General features: G+C 51.1%; 1 protein-coding gene across 3 annotated transcripts in view; it reads right to left on the minus strand.

The window, feature by feature from the left end:
* Positions 1 to 20,066, minus strand: part of LOC139056192 (transcription factor HES-1-A-like) — a 145,082-nt gene that overhangs the window by 18,560 nt on the left and 106,456 nt on the right. Inside the window, exon 1 of one of the 3 annotated variants that reach the window (XM_070534206.1) lies at positions 2,707 to 4,197. The exons of the other annotated variants lie outside the window; for them this stretch is intronic. Within the exon in view, the coding sequence (XP_070390307.1) occupies positions 2,707 to 2,922 (216 nt within the window). The 5' untranslated portion in view covers positions 2,923 to 4,197. Of the gene's footprint in view, positions 1 to 2,706; positions 4,198 to 20,066 lie in introns of those variants that run through there. 3 annotated transcript variants of the gene reach the window in all.

Consider the following 20,066-nt stretch of genomic DNA (forward strand, 5'->3'; position numbering starts at 1 on the left):
ACAAAATGCGGGTGGTGACGCCTGCTTAAGTTCCCGCACCTGGAAGCTGTGACGTCTTAGATTTTGATGGCATCTTCTAGGGCCTACTAATTATATATAGCGGTACAGATTGAATACATTGTGTTCTAAAGGAACCAAATATTAAACATGGAATGTTTCGGGAACCTTTATTCAGCCAACGTGGCCCAAATGCGACAACATACTTTGGAATCCCTGACGTCACGCTGACGTACCGGCGCTGGGATTTCGGCGCGAAATTCAAACACTGATACTTGGACCTCCATTTTCTCATCTAATAATCAAACTATTTTTTTGAAATGACTGCCTGCAGGGTTCTCAAGCAATGCTTCATTAGTCTAAACTGATTTATTGTTTCGCTTTAGTGTCCTTTTAAGTGTCCTCTGTAAAGCATTTCCTTAAGCGCCTTGCATAGCAATCCCGCGAACGCCTCCCCCTATGACAAGGGATATACGTTATGACATATTCTTTATGACGGTCTTCTGTGCTTTTACGGCCGACAGTGCCGTAAAGCGTGGGCGTCGTTTTATTTTTATTTTACTCATCGAATGCAGACGCAGTCGCCGCAGCGCGATTTGATGCCCGAGCCTGCCGTCGTGCGACGTCCGTTCTTTATGGCTGCGCAGTGCGAGGCCTGCTGGCTGCGTGGCAGACGCTTGTTCGTCGCGCCGCGCTGGTAGGTAGCGTCATGGCGCAGTCACGTGAGCGCCACATGTTCATTCCGTGCAGCGATGCACACGGCTCTTCGTCAAACCGAAGCCAATTATGTTATGCCTTCTGGCGAAGGTCGCGAGAAGGACTCTTTGTCAAGCGCGGGGAAACTACATGCTCTGGCTGTCTTTCTTTTTTTTTTCCTTCTTGATTTCTTCTTTTTCATCCCGTAAACTGGTTTCAACTGGATTGAGATGTTACAAAGAAGCTGCAAAGCGTGACATCACGAAGATGCAGTGGCTCTGCTGCCACATTCCGTGCAGGCAAAAAGGTAAAAAAAAAGAAAAGGTAAAGAAAAAATATTTTAATGAAGAAGTATGCTGAAGGGCTATAGTTGGTGCATGTTGAGGATCGAACAGCGCAACCGAGACAGCGCTCTGCCAGTCGTAATGACGATAGCAGCGCCGGCTATACTGCTGCCTACCGTTATCGACGTCTTTTAATTGGAGAGAATTTGCAAGCATACGAAGCTTTGCAAGCAGGGAAATGAATAAAGGCGTCTAAGATTTGTGACACTTTTGCCATAAAGCGATCTAATTTCATATGACCCTTCAGCAGAGCGCGTCCGTATGCCTTTCGAGTCACTAGAAATGTTCGAGACTCCGAACTATGGAAAGCATAACCAAATAATAGAAAAGGGTTGCGCGTCGCAGGCACGCAGATAAAGAGCAAGAGCCGCATATTGTAACGAAACGTTTCATTTCCCACTCATTTTCTGATCATCAGGTTTGCTGGATTTCCGATCTACCAATTGACGATGAGTCGGTGACGTCCGAGCCAACTAGCAAGGTCGAGAAAAATGCGAGAAGAAATGGATCGCTACGACATACGCTTGCAAATCCGAGCTTGCGAGTTTCAAACTTCCCGCTACAAAGCGCGTGTTTCTGCAGCGCGCGGTAGATGGCGCAAGACGTCGTTCGGCTGATCGCGTCGTTTATGACAGCTGCAGGCGGCGGCGGGCGATAATGCTCAATGAATGAACAAGCGCCCGAAGTAACATTTTGACAAACCGCAATGTTTTAGGTTAACGTACATAATAGATTTACGTCCGGTTTACGAGGGGTCTGTCAGAACACAACATTCTCAATCGTCCTATTTTTGCTGAGAGAGAGAAAAAAAATGCAGTTCACAGTATGTACGATCAGAAGTGCAAACGAAACCCATATGTACCGAGTTTATAGTTCGTTGAGGTGATCTCTCTACACGGTCCTATCATGTGGCACATTGATTCTTGTAGTTTTTTCTTCTTACTTTCCCCCACCAAAACGTTTAAAGCGTACTTCTGACAAAACACAACCTCTCGTCGGCGATACTTTACACCACACCAAAAGAATCGTCAAATCATTTCGATACCGAAAGTCAAATGTAGTCGAAAAGACGGTACAATGACCGCGACAACGGACACAACCGAGTTCGCGGTTCAGACAAGTTGGCGAAGCGGGAGACCTTGCAACGCAAGTCGTGATCAGTGGCGTCAAGTATCCCACAATCTTCAATAACTAAGCGATGCGACGAGGCCGAGAAAAAGCGAAAACAGGGGGAGGCATCGACATGGAAAGCACATCTCGGGAGATGTACAAACATCGGTCGAACGCCAAGAGAGCCGCTGTCACGGGTATTACGCTGTCACGCAGCGATAGCGCAAATAACACGCGCCTTCTTCAAACTCGGCGCGCGCACTATATATTAGCAGCGTGACCTACACGCGAACGCGGTCTGCGAGGGAAGCCCAGATTGAAACCGAAAACGGAGCAAACAGCCAGCGAAAACGCGAGAGCGAGAGATGATGGCCACTTGAACGGCGGGCGCCGATCGATCGGTGTCCATCATCAGCTGACCGCTGAGGGGGCGGGGCGGCGCCGCCGCGAGCACGCGCTTCTCGCCACGCGCCCGAGCGAGATCATCACTCCCACCGCGGGCGCCGAAAGGAAACGAAAACGCGCAAGTGGCCGCGGGGGTGGGGGCTCCGCTACTCACCCGCCGTATCTCGCTGGCCCTGGACGGCGTGGGACGCTCGGTCGACGACGGCCCGTTGGCGACGCTGGCGTTGACCATGCTCGACGCCGGAGGTGGCGGCGGAAGCAGGGGCGACGGCGGTGCTGGCGAGAGTCCGTACCGCTGCTGCGGCGATTGCTGTTGCTGCTGCTGCTGCTGCGACACAGCCGGCAGTAGGGGCGGCGGCGAAGCCACCATTCTGACACCGCTCGTCAGATCCAGCTCGGGAGCGAGCGCACCACAACACTGCTGCGCGACCGAGCAGCAGCAGACGGCGGCGACGACAAACTCACTCCAGCGGCAGCGGCGGCCGCTGCTGCACCGGCAGAGGCGAGAGTGTTATTGCTGCGCAGCAGGAGGGGTGGCAGGGGGTGTGTGTGGAGGGGGCGCAAGCCGCGAGCACCGAGCCAGCGCCGACGGTAACGGAATGCACCGCGCGCGATGTCGCGGCTCGCAGGCTGGCAGGTAGGCGGTCCTCTCTCCACCGCCGCCGCGGAACTCGGAGAAGAGAGCGTGCCGTGCGTCCCGTCCCTCCCGGAGGACCCAACTCCGATTACTCGTACCCCCTTTTCTCAGCAACAGCGTACAGGCAGCGGCCGCCGCCGACGACGAGGAGGAGGCACGGGGGGGGGGGGGGAATTGAAGGGAGGAGGGAGAGAGGGGGGTGACTAGGCAGCGGCGGCCTGGCATCGAGCGTGGGAACGGAGTCTCGCGCGCGTCGCGCCAGCCGGCCACGCACGCACGCAGGCCGGCCCGGCGCGACCCGACACAGCCGCGAGCCGCCACGCTCGGCAGCGCTGGCTGCCAGGAGTTCCGCCTTTCGGAGCCGAGGAGGAGCCGGAGAAGGGGGCGCCGCCGAAAAAGAAGAGCGCGACGTGAGCTGGCGCGCGCACAACGCGCGCCGACGCGCACACCCCTCCTCGCCTGCGCTGCCCGGTTCACTTCTTCTTCCTCCAGATATCACCCCCGTCGCTGCCTTCGGTCCTCCGAAGCCTCTTTGCAGCGCTTCTTGTTCTTTTTGCTTCTGAGTCTCCAGAAAAAAGAGGGGGGGGGGAGCAAGAAGGGAGGCCAGAGCCGATTTCCATTCCACCGCACTACGCATTTATACTTGAGGTCAACGATGCGTGCACCGGCGGCGTCGCTCGCTGCTGGGCTGCCTCCTCCTCGCCCTTGAGGGGACCCCGGCGGCCGCCGCCGCCGTGTGAGAATCGGCTAGACGCTGCGTTCCCACACTCAGGCGTTTCTCCTGGCGCGAGCGCGCGCGCGCGCGCGCCTGCTGAGGAGGAAGAGGAGGAGGAGGAGGCAAGGAGCGCGCTGCTCCGAAGAAAGAACGATAGAGAACACCGTGGCAGGCGGCGGCCGCCGCCGCTGGCATTGCTTATTGCTGCTGCTTCTGATGTTTGCTGCTGCGAGGGTTATTGCTGCTGCTTGCCGCTGCGGCTGCCAGCCGCGCAAGGTTTCGGCACATTCTAACCACCTCTCACTCTCACCGCGGTGCAGCCAGCCGAGCCTCGTCTGCTGCTATGCGCGCGCGCGTGCCGCTGCTAGACTGGCTTCACCCCCCCCCCCCCCCGCCCCCTCTGCTCTATCGCTGCCTCCTCCTTCGTCATGTCTCGATGCTTTTGCGTTCTTTCGTTCTTTATGTGCCGCGCTCTCGTGACGTGTGGCGCTGAGGGGGAAGCAGCCTTTGCCCCAATCACTTTCTTCGCCGGTCGCTCTTGTTTCTTTGCTTTCTTTTCCGCGCGTGTTTGTACGCGACCGTATATGCGCGTGCATGTTTCCTTCTCCGATCGCGAAGGAGAGGGAGCCGAGGAAACAGAAGGCGTGCTCGGATCATTTGGTGTTTTCGTTTTACGCACTTGGTTTCTTAGCCGCCCCCCTCAGCCATCACCATCGGGGCATCTCATTCGGTGCAAGGGTACTATTGGAAAGCGATAGGCACACGCTTTCTTGCATTGACCGCCAGCTGCCGGAGCAACGGTAAATGGAAGGGGAAGATAAAAGAGTAGTTGCTCTCCTTGCGCGCACGGTGACTCATGGGAGCAGCCGACCTAGCCAAGGTGCTGCTGGTGCCAATAGCCCATCTGCGGCGTGTTTGTGCCCGTGTGGACGGCTGCGGCGGTTGCGGTTCCAAATGCCTGATACAAAATACGGTCTAACCTTGTCAAGGCGCTGCAAGCGCTGCGCTATGTTGGCCACGATAGTAGTGTTCCGCCCACATCTTGTGCATCCCATGCACTCTACATCAGGCGTGGTTACATATCGCCAGAGATAAGCAAATTAACAGAGCGTGACACAGTTCGGAGCAGTCTTCCCTGTTGGTGAATTTCGTCGGCGTTTTGGATCTGGGAGTTGGCCCTTCGTGTGAAACTAGTTCGTGCTGTTTCTACGTAATGACACCTCACATCACCCTTTGAGCATTTGAACTCCTGCTGCCTGATTCAATGTTGCTTTGATCGGTGCACCAAAATGAAAACGTCGCCTCAACGAAGCCGCAGGTTGCCCGGTCTCAATGTCAAAGATCATAAGAATATTTAGACTACCAGATGCCTATTTGGGCATGCGGGGTAAGGATAAGTATGACCCTCTATAGATGGCTTGCACTGACGTCATCAAAGTCGTCATGCTAGTGCACCGGCACGGTGATAAGCTGGGTCCGTGACTTCACGTGAAAGCTACCGATTGAAGCGTCACATGCGAAGCTGTTGTAGCTCCGATGTTCAGTGTCTATTTAGTCTAATTAGTTGACTTGTGTCAAGTGAGCTACCATTTAAGACTATCCCTTGGCTGGATCAAGCCATCCGATGGACGTTACCGCCCTGTGCTTATGGCTACATCCGAATGTCCTTTTTGCCACCTATTCACGTTATGGCAAACTTCTTTAACAAAAGGGTTATCCTACGGAATTCGTTTCCTCTTCGTTTTCGTGTACAGAAAACCGTATAGCTATTCACCGAGGCCGGCTGAGAGTGCAAAACCAGTTGGTGGGCCGAAATTCCGGTAAATGCTTCTTGGGAACGCGTGCGTCGCGTGGGCTTTGCCGCCTGATCCCCCTCCTCTCGGAACCGGACCTCTGAAAGTCGCTGGCGCGTGGCTTCCGTTCCGGGCGCATCCATTAGGTCCGAAGTTCCGGCTCCGAAAGCACGTCTAGCTGTTGCCGCTTCTGCCACCCGCGGTCGCTTATACCTCACCGACATCCGCTTGCGAGTTTAAAAACTGGTCGCTCGGTGAGCACGCGAGCGCGTCGCACCGGCCTTCGTCGCACGCCGCATGAATGCAGTGTATCACCCGGAGAAGCGCGCGAATTAATGCGTGCGTAAAGCAAACAGGTCATGGTTCCTGTCATGATTCCTGGTAACCGTAGAGTTCATAGTAAAATATTTTTGCGCGCACAATTGACACGGACACAGTGAAGGGGGACACACGAGCGCTTACTCACAACTATGTGTCCTTGTCAATTGTGCGCGCAAAAATATTTTATTATGAATTCGTACCAACTCGCCCAACTATCAGTTCTGCTACAACCGTAGAGTTATTTTACCACATAAAGATAACAAAGAGAGAGAGAGAGAGGAAAGGAAGGGAGGTCAACCAGACAAGCGTCCGGTTTGCTACCCTACATAGGGAAAGGGGGAACAAAATAAGGAAGAAAGGACAGAGGGAACACTGTGTGTGCACGCAGCAAAGCGCCTTGAAATCAGTCAACTTCAAGCAAGTGCCTTGTCGATACATTAGGCTGCCGTCATTCTGCTGTCTGAAGCTAAACTAGATGCTTCCCCATAGCTGGCGATGCACGTTGAAGTCACCTGTGAAGACAAAGGAGGCACTGGTCGTCAGCAGTTCTCTATATAATGGGCGCTGTGCCGCCTTGGGAAAGTCAGTGTCTGGGTGTGCGAAGCTTTGTCTGGAACGTGGCTGGCTTGGGGGCCTAAAACGCGGTTATGGCTGCACGGAAAAAAAACTTTCTCAAAGTAAAATCTCTATGTAGAGTTTTCATTCGCATGTATATGGCCTTAATACATCTTTCATAATGCGTACAGGTTACAATAAGGTCTGCAGTTTGCCATGTATACGTCATGGTCCCCACGAGCAGCTGGTGTATGCCATAAGGCGCACTCACCCCCAATATCGTCCTCTAGAAGGGGCACGACATTATGTATTTCAATGGCTGCCAAGCCACTGTGGAACCCTGGGCATCGACAGCGCAGATGAAGCTGCGCGCATTGGCTCGTCAACGAGATGATGTGCGGGCGCCTGAATCGCCTTCGAGAACGGATGCTCCGCTGCAACTCCGACCACTTGCTCGTCACACCACAATGCTACAATAGAAGTCATCGCGTTTCATTAACTCCCGCTTTCCTTTTTTTCTTTTCATTCACGCAGCTGCGCATCATGGCCAGAAAGAAAGGTCAGCAAAGTTGTTATAATTTACATTGACGTAGAAATGTGCATGGGTTTTGTGTGGTTATATATATGAGTTGAAGCCATATATAGGTCTCGCCCACCTTCGGTAATCTGGTGCATTGCACGAAGAGGCGCTACGGAGTGTTATCGGATTCCTAAACGTTTAAGGTAGGCGGATTCCTCGCAGCACGACGTACGCACGTAGCTTGAACTTAAAGAAGCATGCGCAAAAGCTTCACTCTAGCTTGAACTTTAAAAAGCATGCGCAAAAGCTTCGCTCTCTTGCTGCCTCCATCGTTTCTTCTCTGATGATCTAAATATTCGTTTCGGTTCCGTACTGAGCGACTCACGGCCAAATTTCGGCATTGGACAGCCGCTTCACTGCACTTATGGCGCGTAGAGACGCCTTAACGATCGCAGATGACAGTTTTAAGCTGATAACTGCGCTTACACGATATCCTGTACACAGAAGTTCTTCAAGTGGACGTCGGAGGGCTTGTTGTATCGTGCGCGAGTTGTCCCTTAAGAACCATGTATTTCTTAAAGGTATGTGCGGGCTGTTTGGTTACGGGCTAGCAAAATTATTCGAATGGATGATTGTACTAAATTGTGTATTACGCGGTATTGCACGGAACACATAGTTTCGGATTCCCTTAATTGGATGTAATGCCTTATTTTTAATTCTCAGCGGCGCGCAAACTGACAACGATAACGGAAAGAAAACGGGACAAGTGCGGGTGTCGTTGTTGTTGTCATTACCCCTCTGCACAAATAGCATATACCCACTGTGAAGAATCGGCCAGGAATTGGGCGGTGCGTTAACCAGACTTTGGTTTCTTTTTACTTACGACGAGGTCGTTTCTTTTTTTTTTGTATTGTACTTGAGTGTGTGACGAATATCACGCATCTGAGCTGCACCCTTTCATTTTCAATGATTATATCAATATGGGCGGTTTCCAAACCGCCTGCTTTTCTAATCTTCTACTGCAGTTGTTTTCTTCCGTCTTGGAACGGTTACAGCGGCACCAAAAACGTCGTTTATTCTCGGAAACTAGGTATTCCTATTGTCTCTCGCACATCCGTCTGTTCGTCGCCAGACATTACCAGCGGCCCAAAAAGCTGCAAACGGGAAGAGCTTAATGCATGCCATGAGTTGTGGCTTAACTTGCTACCTCAGCAACACCGTAATCTCAATAGCAAAAATGAAAACACACTTGCCAAGCTCTCTTATTCATCAAACGATGGTTATTTCCTCGTCTAACTGCGCGTGTCCAGCGAGGACTGCAGTCTTCTGGGCTGACCTCAAACGCCTGACGTAAGTGCAGCCGAAAATTGGAAGCAGCGCCCCATAAGCTCTCCACCGTTCACCATCTTCGTGGTTGCTGCCACGTCAGGAACGCCTCTTCCTTCTACCGGTAATACAGAAAAGAAAGAAGAAAGAAAGAGAAAAGAAATCGAAACGAAAGTCTACCACGACCTTCCCAAGTCTGGCTTGAGTTTACGGTGTCACCGGCAGCGTCCCTTCGGTCGTTCGCGCCCTGGGCAATCCCTTCCCCTGCTTTTTTCGAACGAGCGGTGACCACACAAACAACGGCGACAACGACTACCGATCCCCAACGAGGCCAACGCCAGCAGCAATAGAAAAGAGCAGGCGACGGAGATGATGACGACGTAAACGAGAGAGAGAAAAAAAGCGAACCGCGCAAAGATATTACCCACACGGGCCTCGAGCAAAGAAAGAAAGAGAGAAAGAAAAGAAGACAACAACGAAACGTTTTGGCTGGACAGTTGCAGAAGGATGAGACGAAGCGCTCTTTCTTACAGGAAGCCGTTTACGGGAGGGCCGCAGCAAACGAAAATCAGCGCCGAACAAAGAGCAAAAGAAGCACGGGACAGCACAAAACGACGACGACGGTAAATACGCACACGCACGCACGCAAGTGCGCACGAAGAAAGGTTAAAATACACAAAGGCAGAGAGAGAGAGAAAATGAAACGCACAAGAAAAACAACTCCTTGGCCTCCTCGGTCGGTCGGTCCCCCCTTCGGCGGTGCCCCCACGCCCTCCTTGCCTCCATCGCGTTCTGAGGAGACGCAGCAGGGGTCCACCGCAGCAGCAGCAGCAGCGGGGCTCTCTGTTGAAGAAGGAGAAGAGGAGGTCCGAAATGGCTGTCGCACGACCGCTCGGCGCTGATTGGTCGAACCGACCGTGGGAACGCTCCGACTTCTTGAAACGCATCTTTTGCAGGTGGCGGCGGCGTACGTACGTACGTCGTCTTTTCTCGCGCGAGAACCCCCTCCGCTCCCATCTCGAACGATCTACTAGCCAAATCCCCCCTTCCCCCATTTCTTTCTCTACTTCTTTTCTTTTTCTCCCCACCCAGTGCCCGCTCGCTGGGCTGCGCTCTCTTTCCTCCTTTGCCGTGTGCCCTGTCGTTTATTGCGCCCTTTGCTTTTTCCCAGCACGCTTCTCCCTTTCTGATGCTTCTTCTTTTGCTTCTTCCTTTACCTTCTTGCGCTGCTCTTCGGGTAATTCTGTTCTTCCTTTTACCTCTTCCTTTCTTTCTTTCTTTCTTAGGAGTGACTGTTGTTGACGTTGCTCCGTCGCTTCCGCTCCGAGACGTGCCGCGCGCGCGCGTCCTGCTAGCAGGCGTGGTTCTGGGACAACGCGGGGTTGCACGCACTCCCCGAATCTTTTTTTCTCGGGAGTGGAAGAAGGAATGACGAAAATGCGCGGCGCCAGAGAGCGCGTGCGTAGATTAATGAGAAAAATATATACACTATACTGATGCAATACCGGAACCCTTGAGTTCATGTTTTTTTCTACATTCTTTACCTAATTTTGCGCGCAAGAGTCTCCCCGATGGAAAAGACGTGTTATGAAATCCTGCGGGGCCTGAGACCACGTGACAGCATCGAAGCAGTTCGTTGAGTTTGCAGAGTTACCATTAAACCCTTTCCCCATGAATTCCTCGTAAGAGGTTATGGCGTTCCGCTGCCCAGCACGGGGTGTCGGGATCGACTCCCGGCTGCGGCGTCGGCCTCATCTTGATGGGGGCGAAATTCAAGAACGATCGTGTAATTTAGATTTAGTTACAAGTTAGGGATGGTTAAGGACAGTATACCAGATTAATAAGTCACTCAATCCTTCCTTAGTTAAAGACAGGACTCTTTCGCGACTGAACGACAATTAAGGGAGTAATGGGCCCCTGGCAGATAAGTGTTCGTTCCACGCGGCGCAATATCCCGCTTCTCTGTGCTGTCGAGCGTGGATACAGAAAACACGCGCTGCCACTATCCCTGGAGCTTTTCATCAGGTGCTTAACATGAACTCACAACGGTCCAGAGGGCATTTATGGTGACGCCCAAAGAACTCTCGCTGTAAATGACCCAGTCATTTACTGCGGTGATTTATTGGGGTGTTTCAGGTGCCAAGCAAGAACACAAGAGGACAGACGACGGTGCCGTCGTCTGCTAATCTGTAGGAACGCTTGTTGTTTGTTTATTTCTTCTTTCGGGTTCTTGCTTGGCGCCTCGGGCTCCAAGCGGCCTCCTGCAGGAATGAGTATCGAGACGGAGGGCTGAGCTGTGAAATCGCGACACTTGTACAGCGATCGGCTTCGTTTCGCTTTGACTAATCGGTGGCGGTAATTTAGTCGCTAAATTGTGGAGCGAGAGGGAGATAAAGCTTTATTCTCGCTCACATCATTAATGAGCTGGCGACCTCAGTCCTGGCCACCACACTCCAAGAGTCGAGAGAGAGAGAGAGAGAGAGTGAGATGGACAAAACTGAAGGAAAGACAAGGAGGTAGGATATATCCGCATCATCCGCTTGCTCTGTACGGTACAAGGGGGAAAAGGTGACAAATATGACAGAAATGCAAAGAAAAAAAAAGTATATATACTGGACTGTGCGACCAATTGTCACTGGGTGACATAGCAAGCACTGTTGTAATGTCTGTCTGTATGTAACACAGACATTGTCTATGTGACGCTTTGACAGACAGTGCGGCAGCGGTCACACAGATAGTCTAAATTTGTAAACACTGATATCTACTGAAGTGCAGTAGACCTTTTGGAGGGTCAGCCTTTTTCTAAAAAGGCAGCAGGTGGGAATTGATGACGTGTTCTCACAGGAAGGGAGTGCAGGGAGCAAGAAGACGGGTGCCCCGCGAGATTCTAAGTTTCTGACCACCAGGGGCGCGTATAGCGGATATCGGAGCGCACACGACAACTCATGGAGGAAGAAAAAAAAGTCTAGGAGTGAGCATGACATCAGGCAGCTAGCCTCGGCAAGCCAACCCCCTTTACGCCACCCCATCCTACCTTTGAGGTATATTTGCCTTTGGGGAATAGGCCCCCCGTGGTTTGCAGGACCTGTCAAGGCACTGTTTGGTTAGTGATACCATTTAGTGACACCCTCGCCACGACTGGGTTTTTCCACTATGCCCTCCCAGATATTCTCCGCGCGCTCGGCGACTAGAAATCGCCGCATGTCTACCACGTGTACAGGGAATATTTCCAATGAGCCTTTCCATTATATTCTTTATTACTAGGATCTAAGATTGTCGCGCGACGCTCCTTTCTAATGGTATCTTTTTCCTCCATGCAACAGCTGCCGGGCTGGACTTCAATGTCGACTTGGTCGAGAACAGGGCCGGTATAATGTAACAATTCGTTTCACTCAATTCTACGATTCTATTGCACTTGCCACCTGCCACTTTCGACCTGCCGATCCTGGTGACAATGATCCGCTAGTTATGTGGATAGTTACGTTTTTGAACAAAACAGCGCAGAAGGGTGATATCGAAGGCCAGTTGCAAACGGACACAGATTGGCAATAGTTAGCGATCGGTGCGTAGGTAATTGATAGTTAAGATGGTTATAGATAGTTACTTCATAACAGCACAGTATTCGTATGTTTCGACCCCACCGAGATGTGACTGCGAAAATTTGGTGCCGGGAATTTGCGCACGTCAGACTGCCACACGACTGTCACTGTGACTGCGGATCTGCAAGCGACAACCCTACGACACACCCTAAGTGCCCTGCCCCTGTGGCCCAAGTCCCCTACACCAACCTCACTGAGGCACTGATATCTGCTGTCACCTGCGACTGGGGATCTGCAAGTGACAACCCTACGACACATCCTAAGTGCCTTGCATCTGTGTCCCAGGTGTCGTACATCAACCTCACTAAGGCACTGATACCTGGTGTCACCTGCGACTGGGGATCTGCAAGTGACAACCCTACGACTTATCCTAAGTGCCCTGCACCAGTGCCTCAAGTGCACTGCACCCGTGTCTCAAGTGCCCTACACCAACCTCACTGAGGCACCGATATCTGCTGTCACCTGCGACTGGGGATCTGCAAGTGACAACCCTACGAAACATCCTAAGTGCCTTGCATCTGTGTCCCAGGTGTCGTACATCAACCTCACTAAGGCACTGATACCTGCTGTCACCTGCGACTGGGGATCTGCAAGTGACAACCCTACGACTTATCCTAAGTGCCCTGCACCAGTGCCTCAAGTGCACTGCACCCGTGTCTCAAGTGTCCTACGCCAACCCCACTGAGGCACTGATACCTGCCGTCACCTGCGACTGGGGATCTGCAATTGACAACCCTACGACACATCCTAAGTGCCCTGCACATGTGTCCTAAGTGCCGTACGGCATCCTCACTGAGACTGATACCTGCTGTCACATGCGACTGGGGACCTGCAAGTGACAACCCCAAGACATATCCTAAGTTCCCTGCACCCGTGTCTCAAGTGCCCTACACCAACCTCACTGAGGCACTGATATCTGCTGTCACCTGCGACTGGAGATCTGCAAATCACAACCCTACGACGCTTCCTAAGGGCCCTGCACCCGTGTCTCAACTGCCCTACACTAACCTCACTGAGGCACTGATACCTGCTGTCACCTACGACTAGGATCTGCAAGTGACAACCCTACAATACATCCTAAGTGCCCTGCACCTGCTTCCCAGTGCCCTGGACCAACCAGGCACGTGACCCGCCCTGACATTTCTTTGCATGGGATATTTGGCATAGCACGAGGTGCGACAACACCCGCCTGCCGCGCTCCCATCTACCAGACAACTGAGTGCCTCCCTCGCCCTCTCCCCAAAGAAATTGTGGCTACGTCACTAAAACTCACTGTGATTTAAGGGACTTTACTGGCGTCTACTCGGGCACAGTTAAAATGGACTGCGCCCTATTTTGAAAAATCCGAAGACTGAATGAATTTTTATTGAGCTACCTATGCGATGGCCCATACACAAAGAAAGGAGAAAATAAAAAAAAAAATCCGTGACGTCACTCCAACGTAGCGGCGATCGAGTATCGGTGCAAAATTAAAAACGTACGTTGAACTTTGACTCTCTTTTTCTGACGTAATAGCTCTGCGGAAACCAGCAAGGTAGAGAAAAGTAATTAACAAAGGGAAAATGGGAAATCTATCCGATCGTAGCAATTGCTACAAGGTGCAATGGATTTTATATGTGGACACTCCAGACACATTTATGCCTTCGGCGTCGGCGTATGGGTTTCCTTTGTATTAATTGGTACGATTGGGTGGGTGTCTCATTTTCACTTTATTAATCACTTCTCTCCACCTTGCGGGTTTCCGCAGAACTATTACGTATTACGCCTTGCTTCAAGTTGTTTATAGGTTTGACTTCGCCCTGCCATCGGCTAGCCGCCTGGTTAGCTCAAATAGTAGAGCGGCTGCCTCGGTATGACAGTCCTGGATCAGGACGAATTTTCATTCAAGTGCGAGGCTTTTCTTTCGAGGAACCCGTATGTGTTTCCTTTGCAGCAATTGCTACGATTGGGCGGATGTGTCATTTTCCTTTCGTTAACTTTCTTTTTCTTTGCCAGCAATCAACCTGTTACCGCCAAATTGACAAAGATCGACTTTTGAAGGAATTCTTTACCAGCATGGACTTTACTGTCCTTTAAACGTAACGAGGTCTTTACTTTCCCATCTTCCTTTTCTTATTTATCTCTCTCTGTATATATCTCCCTTTCTCATTTTCTGGTTGCTCAGACGAGAACTATAGTACCTGAAACGCAAAGACGCGAATGAAACGTAAAGAAAAAAATTACGGCGAAGCGAGATTTGAGGAAGAGAAAGATTGCCCGACAAAAAACTTGGAAGGACCGTTTCTCCCAAGAGAAGCCTAGTGATTGTCTAAATGGAGAGGGGTTCGCGCGGCCGTTGAAAAAAAAATGAAGCCCGCGCGTGCGGGCGGCATGGCGCACGGTTCCGGATAATGAGTGGCTTCGTCTTCTCAGCGCCATCGTTCCGCAGGGAAGGCGGAGGAGGTACAGGGGAGGGATATGAGGAGCGGTGGGGGGGGGGGGGGATGCTGTGAAGCCGAGCGGTCGCTTATATGCGGTTATCCCGGCGGGAGGGTAAGTGAGAGGGGCCGCTTAGCGTCGTCGGCCTCCTCTTTTCACACAAAGCGGGCGGCCTTGCCGGGCGCAAGCTCAGCGCGTGCCACCGCTTGCCTTGGCTGCGCGGCGAAGGGAAGAAAGAGGAGGAGGAGGAATGGGCACGCTCTTTCCGGAACGAAGTCGTGCCCCTCGCTAGCGCGCCTGCGTGCGCCGATCGGCGGGCGAACTACCGGTGACGAGATGAGCCCGTTCGGTGCGGTGCATCGCCCGTAGTCTCGCGTGTACGCCCGTGAGCCGTGTGGTGGTAGAACAGGCCAAATTTGCATTTAATTAGACGCTCAATAAGACGCCGGATTAAGAAGCAACGGACAAGGTTAACCAGCATTGCCCGAAGTCGTACGTAGTTGTGAACAATATAGAAGAAGAAAAAAACAAATTCGTCTTTAAGCAACCATCACCCTTGATACATGCGATAATATTCATTCATAGTCTTTGGCATTTTTATGTCCACCGCAGGACGAAAGTCTCTCGCCCAGCGATCTCCGACACCCATCTAATGCGCCAGCTGACCCCACATTTCCCATCTTTTCTGGCAAATTCCCTAATTTCATCACACCACCTGGTTTCCTGCCGTGCTCAACTACGTTTTTTTTTTTTTCCTGGCACAATTGGATTGATCAACTCCGGGCTGTCCAGAAGTCCCACGATGCGGCGGTAGGGCTTGCCTTTCCCATTCCCAACGTGGGAGCGGCCCGCAGTCTTGCCCCTATAAAAACGGGGTGAAGATTCCTCCAGACCTGAAGAAAGTTGACTACCTACTTAACTGCCCATTCTGTAACTGCATAACAGACCGCAGGTTATCCGCCCTACGCCCTACACGGTGTGCCAAACTCCACGTTTCCCTTTTTAATGTCAACTAGAATATTGGCTGCCCCTTTTGCTCTTTGATCCACCACAGCTATCTTCCTGTTTCTTAAAGTTACGCCAAACATTTTCCGTTCTATTGCTCGTTGCTCGGGCCTTCTCAAGCTTCTTTGTTAACCTCTAAGTTTGTGCCGCATAGAATGTGGCACGTTAATAGACACCAGGAATATTTCCCGCTGGGCATTTACTCTCGCTGAATACTTTTGTGCGAACCACGTGCGTTTAGTTGCTATATGGCATAAAAAAAAAAGGCAGTTAGTACATTTCCTTTCATATTCCCCTGGATCGACGGTGCACGCCAGTGTGGCAGGCTAACCGCCAAATTCGCGTATAGCATAAGGGACACTAAACACCAACAACGAATCAATTCGGACTGGCAAAGTATCGTTTAATAACTTCGATTTCATTCATTTGGGAGTAAGTGGGCGCAGGCGGATCCGGACAGGATGCCCGGCGCCCGTGGAAGAAGGAAACAAACCGAGAGGAGTCAGCATTGCGTCATGGTGCAGCCAGCCTCCGCAAGTCAAGTCTCCGTGACGTCACCGGGCCCCTTCGGATTTCCTCTCTCGGAAAGGCGGCACGACGCGTGACCCTGCGCTCGGGTCAGTGTGCTTTGCTCCCTGTGTAGGTTTTAATGGATTCCCACTTGTTCGGGTGCATTTTGCCAAGCACTCTGCGCACGTTTCTCCCCCATGTACTCGTGCATCTTCGGCCGTTTATTGCAACGTGTACGTTTATCGTCTTCGTTGCAGCGTGCGGTGTAGTAGTGATGATAGTAGTAGTTGTAGTGGTGGTGGCAGTAGTAGTAGTAGTAGTAGTAGTAGTAGTAGTAGTAGTAGTAGCAGTAGCAGTAGTAGTAGTAGTAGTAGTAGTAGTAGTAGTAGTAGTAGTAGTAGTAGTAGTAGTAGTAGTAGTACTGGTAGTGTTCGGTTGCTTAATTTTATATAACATCATGAAAAAGAAAGCAAGAGAATTGCTGCTGACCGCACTGTAACTGTACAGCTACACCTGCTGACACCTGAACCATATCAACGAAAGTAACTGGGAGAGTTTAGTTGTAGCAGAATAAACGCACATTGCGGAAACAAAAATAAAATAAAGCCATCTGAAGTGTTCTCTAACATCGCTCTAAAACAAGCGGCGTCCAAAAGGGTCGTCAGGTTATTTATTTATTTATTTATTTATTTGTGTATATATTTATCTATTTATTTATTTATTTACTCTTAGCATTACATATGATAGTGGAAGGAATAAAACATTGACATCCCTTACTTCAATTTGTATACGTATTGGCTGTAGAATTTGAAAGTGCGAACTACATAAATAAATAAATAAATAAATAAATAAATAAATAAATAAATAAATAAATATTCATGTTCACTACTCACACTCTGTCTTTCCATACAACGCTCAGCCTCGCCGACTCTCCCACAGCCAAATATGCGACGCAAAAAAAAAAGAAGAGAGAGAGAGAGAGAGAGAGAGAGAGAGAGAGAGAGAGAGAGAGAGAAGTCATTCCGCCCTGAAGCTTAACGTATCGAAACGCCTAGAGATACAACCCTGGCTTTTTGAGTTGTTTCGCCAGCGATCGCTCTCCATCGGCTATCAAGTGAAACGACCCCAGCGTCCGTTGGTCGCCTTGATCTTCATTTCCTGTTACAGCTCCTCATCGCCGGCTGTCATCGCCTCTGATCGCGTGCTTCCCTCTCCCTCGGCTCACCTCTCGTCCGCCCGCTCTGGCCTTAATGGACCGATCACCCGCGGAGACGCACCTGCCTGGCGCTTACGCCATAGCGTCGCCTCGGTTCGTATACAGTCATAAACGTCTCTCCCCGGACGCGGCTGCGCTGACCTCGCCACTCTTCGCCTTGAACTCGGTACGCATAATGGCGTCATCAAGGGGGAAGCGGAGTCACATAAAAGGAGAATTGAAGACGTTTTATGGCGTGCTCCAGCATCGTCATCATCGTCATCGCCTTTCCACGCAAGGTTTGCCATCTCACCGCATTCGAGACGGCACTTCTGCTTTGAGAGACAAGAGACGCCGTTTCGTAGCTGTTGCGCAGTTGTAGAAGGAGAAGGAAAAGATATACGGGCAAATTTGCCATACTCCACCTCACCTTTTTGCATTCCCCTTAACCACCAGATTCATGGCTAAACCAGTCAGAAATCCAGAAGGACAACAATTGCTGCGCGCGAGAATTTTCGACCAACAGCAGTAGAGCACATGCCCACGGACAACAAGGGGGGGGGGGGGAATGTTCTGTCAGGGTCCGCCTAGTGGACATGTCTATTGCGTCTGTTGCTGAAGTTCTGATTGGCTGGACTGGGGTATGCATCAGAAGGAGACAGGCGCGCTCAGCTTATCAGCACTTCAGAAGCAGACGAAATGGACATCTCCATTAGGTGGACGTTTACAAAATGCCCCCCCATAACCCTCATCCCACTCCCCCAGCCCCAGATCAACGTCCTTCTGCGGCACAGTACGGTAAACTCGCGGGCCTTAATAACAACAATCGAGCGCTGCGACAGATCCTTTACAAGGAAAGAAACTAGTATTGCCGATGGCTTAAGTCAATATCCATATTTTCTTTCTTCCTCCTTCCCTAGTCTACAGTGGTAGCAAACCAGGAGCTACCTTGTTAAACGCTCGTTCCCTGCTCTTTACAAGGTTCTCGTTTTCTCGGATGTGGCTAATTTACTCCCCTTATACACAGTCGGAACAAACCTATACCCCACTTGAGTATACGAGGCGGCAGCCGAAAGGGAGAACACGGGCTGAATCATTTGTTTGCCAAACAATGCACTTGTTCATTTTCTTGCACGTTATCTCGTTAGACATTAGTACGTTCTCCATGCTACTTCTTTCTGTGTTTCATCTTTTTTTTTTTTCGGGTACTGTTTGCCTGAAAAAAATAACCGCAGCTGCGATGACGCGCTCCTAACAAACCTTCCCCGAAGCCTTCCTGGCGTCGCAGGCGCAACAAACAAACAAACTCGCACGGACTCGGGAATCGAGCTTGCTGCAACGCCCGGCTGGTCTCTGCTTTTTTTCCACATCGGTGACAGCGAAACCCACAGGAAAAACATCGCGAGACATCTCATCCGACGAAACAAAAACGAAATGACGAAAGAGAAGACCCTTCCCCCCCTCTTCTATCCAATCTCGATTCATTCCCCTTCCCTTTACAAGCAAGCAAGGCAAGGCAGGCAAGATGATGCGCGCGTAAAACTCCGCAACCGCCCGTCCGTCCCGTACGCTCTCCTCCTTCTTCGTTGCCGCTGGCACCGCGCGCGTCCTCTTTCGCGCGGGACATCTGGCGATGCGAAAGGCTCCGCTTCGCGCCAACGACCACGGGCAAGAAGCACGCACGCACCACGCACGTCACCGCCCTCCCCCTTGCCCTCCTAACATCCACGACGCATCGCCCCCCTCGCCTTTCCCAAGCATTTTACCTCGCAAACGCGCACTTCTCTCTCGCGCGGGGGGCTCCGGTTCTTCGTTCGAGAGAGTCGCCTCCGGAGTGTGGGAAAACTCCGCCTCCGCGGACGACCGACCACGGGACGACGGCACCTGCGGATAGCGGAATTTCCCCTTCGCCCTCTACCCTCGCCAGCAGTCGCTGTTGTCGCCGTGAGCCAGAATTTCCTCTAGGTGGCGTTGCGTGATCACAGGGCTTCTTCGACGCAAGGGTCGGAGCCAACACGTTGGTTCAGCCGTGCTTCCCTCCCTCATCGTGCAGTCCTCCCCTTGGGAAGCAGAAAGATTAGTGCATATATATATATATATATATATATATATATATATATATATATATATATATATATATATATATATATTGCTGCCATCGGTGACGGCCACCTCCGCGTCAGGATCCTCTGCTGTATAGGGAGCACTGGGATATGTTTTGATACTCCAGCTTCTCTGTGTTTCTCTCTCCAACTGCTAGCGATCCGTTTTCTTCATTTGCTTTAATTTCTGCGGACCGTCTTTTCCTGGTGTTTATCGTCTTCGAGGTTTGTTAATGGCAGATGGTGGCATTTTCGCTGACGTTGGCGTTTGTCATTATGTACGGAGGTTAGCCATTACTGGGCACGGAAGAACATAACCTAAATTTTATTTCTGTAGTGGCTGATCTTGCTTCTACACCGTCTGCCCTCATTCTTCTCCCTTTTTTTTGGAATTGGTCCAATCAGTCAAATTATTGACTGATCAATAGCGATTTATATACAATGTTGAATGTGTGCGCCTGTGTTAATATGCGAGTACATTCAGATAAGTATGTCGCGGGTGCGATTCCGCCCAGCACCGGATAAATATTAAATGAGATTTTTGACATTGAAGAGCGGCACATACCCATTGCCACATACCCAGTGGCACAAGTTGGCCCAACGGTCGGCTTCCAAACCCGGTTCCTTGATTACAGCAGTCCCAAATGCGATACGTTATTAGACCGTTGAGTACAACCAGGGACTCAAGTTGGCGGGAAAGTGGTTAAAGACGCAGAAAGATACACCCCCAGATGTGCCTCTCGTTATAACGATAGCAAATATTTAAATTTTAAGAAATCCGACAGAACCCACCTCGCGATGAGTACAGACGTTAACGC

Source organism: Dermacentor albipictus, chromosome 2 (genome assembly GCF_038994185.2).
Source record: "Dermacentor albipictus isolate Rhodes 1998 colony chromosome 2, USDA_Dalb.pri_finalv2, whole genome shotgun sequence".
Lineage (NCBI taxonomy): Eukaryota > Metazoa > Arthropoda > Arachnida > Ixodida > Ixodidae > Dermacentor > Dermacentor albipictus.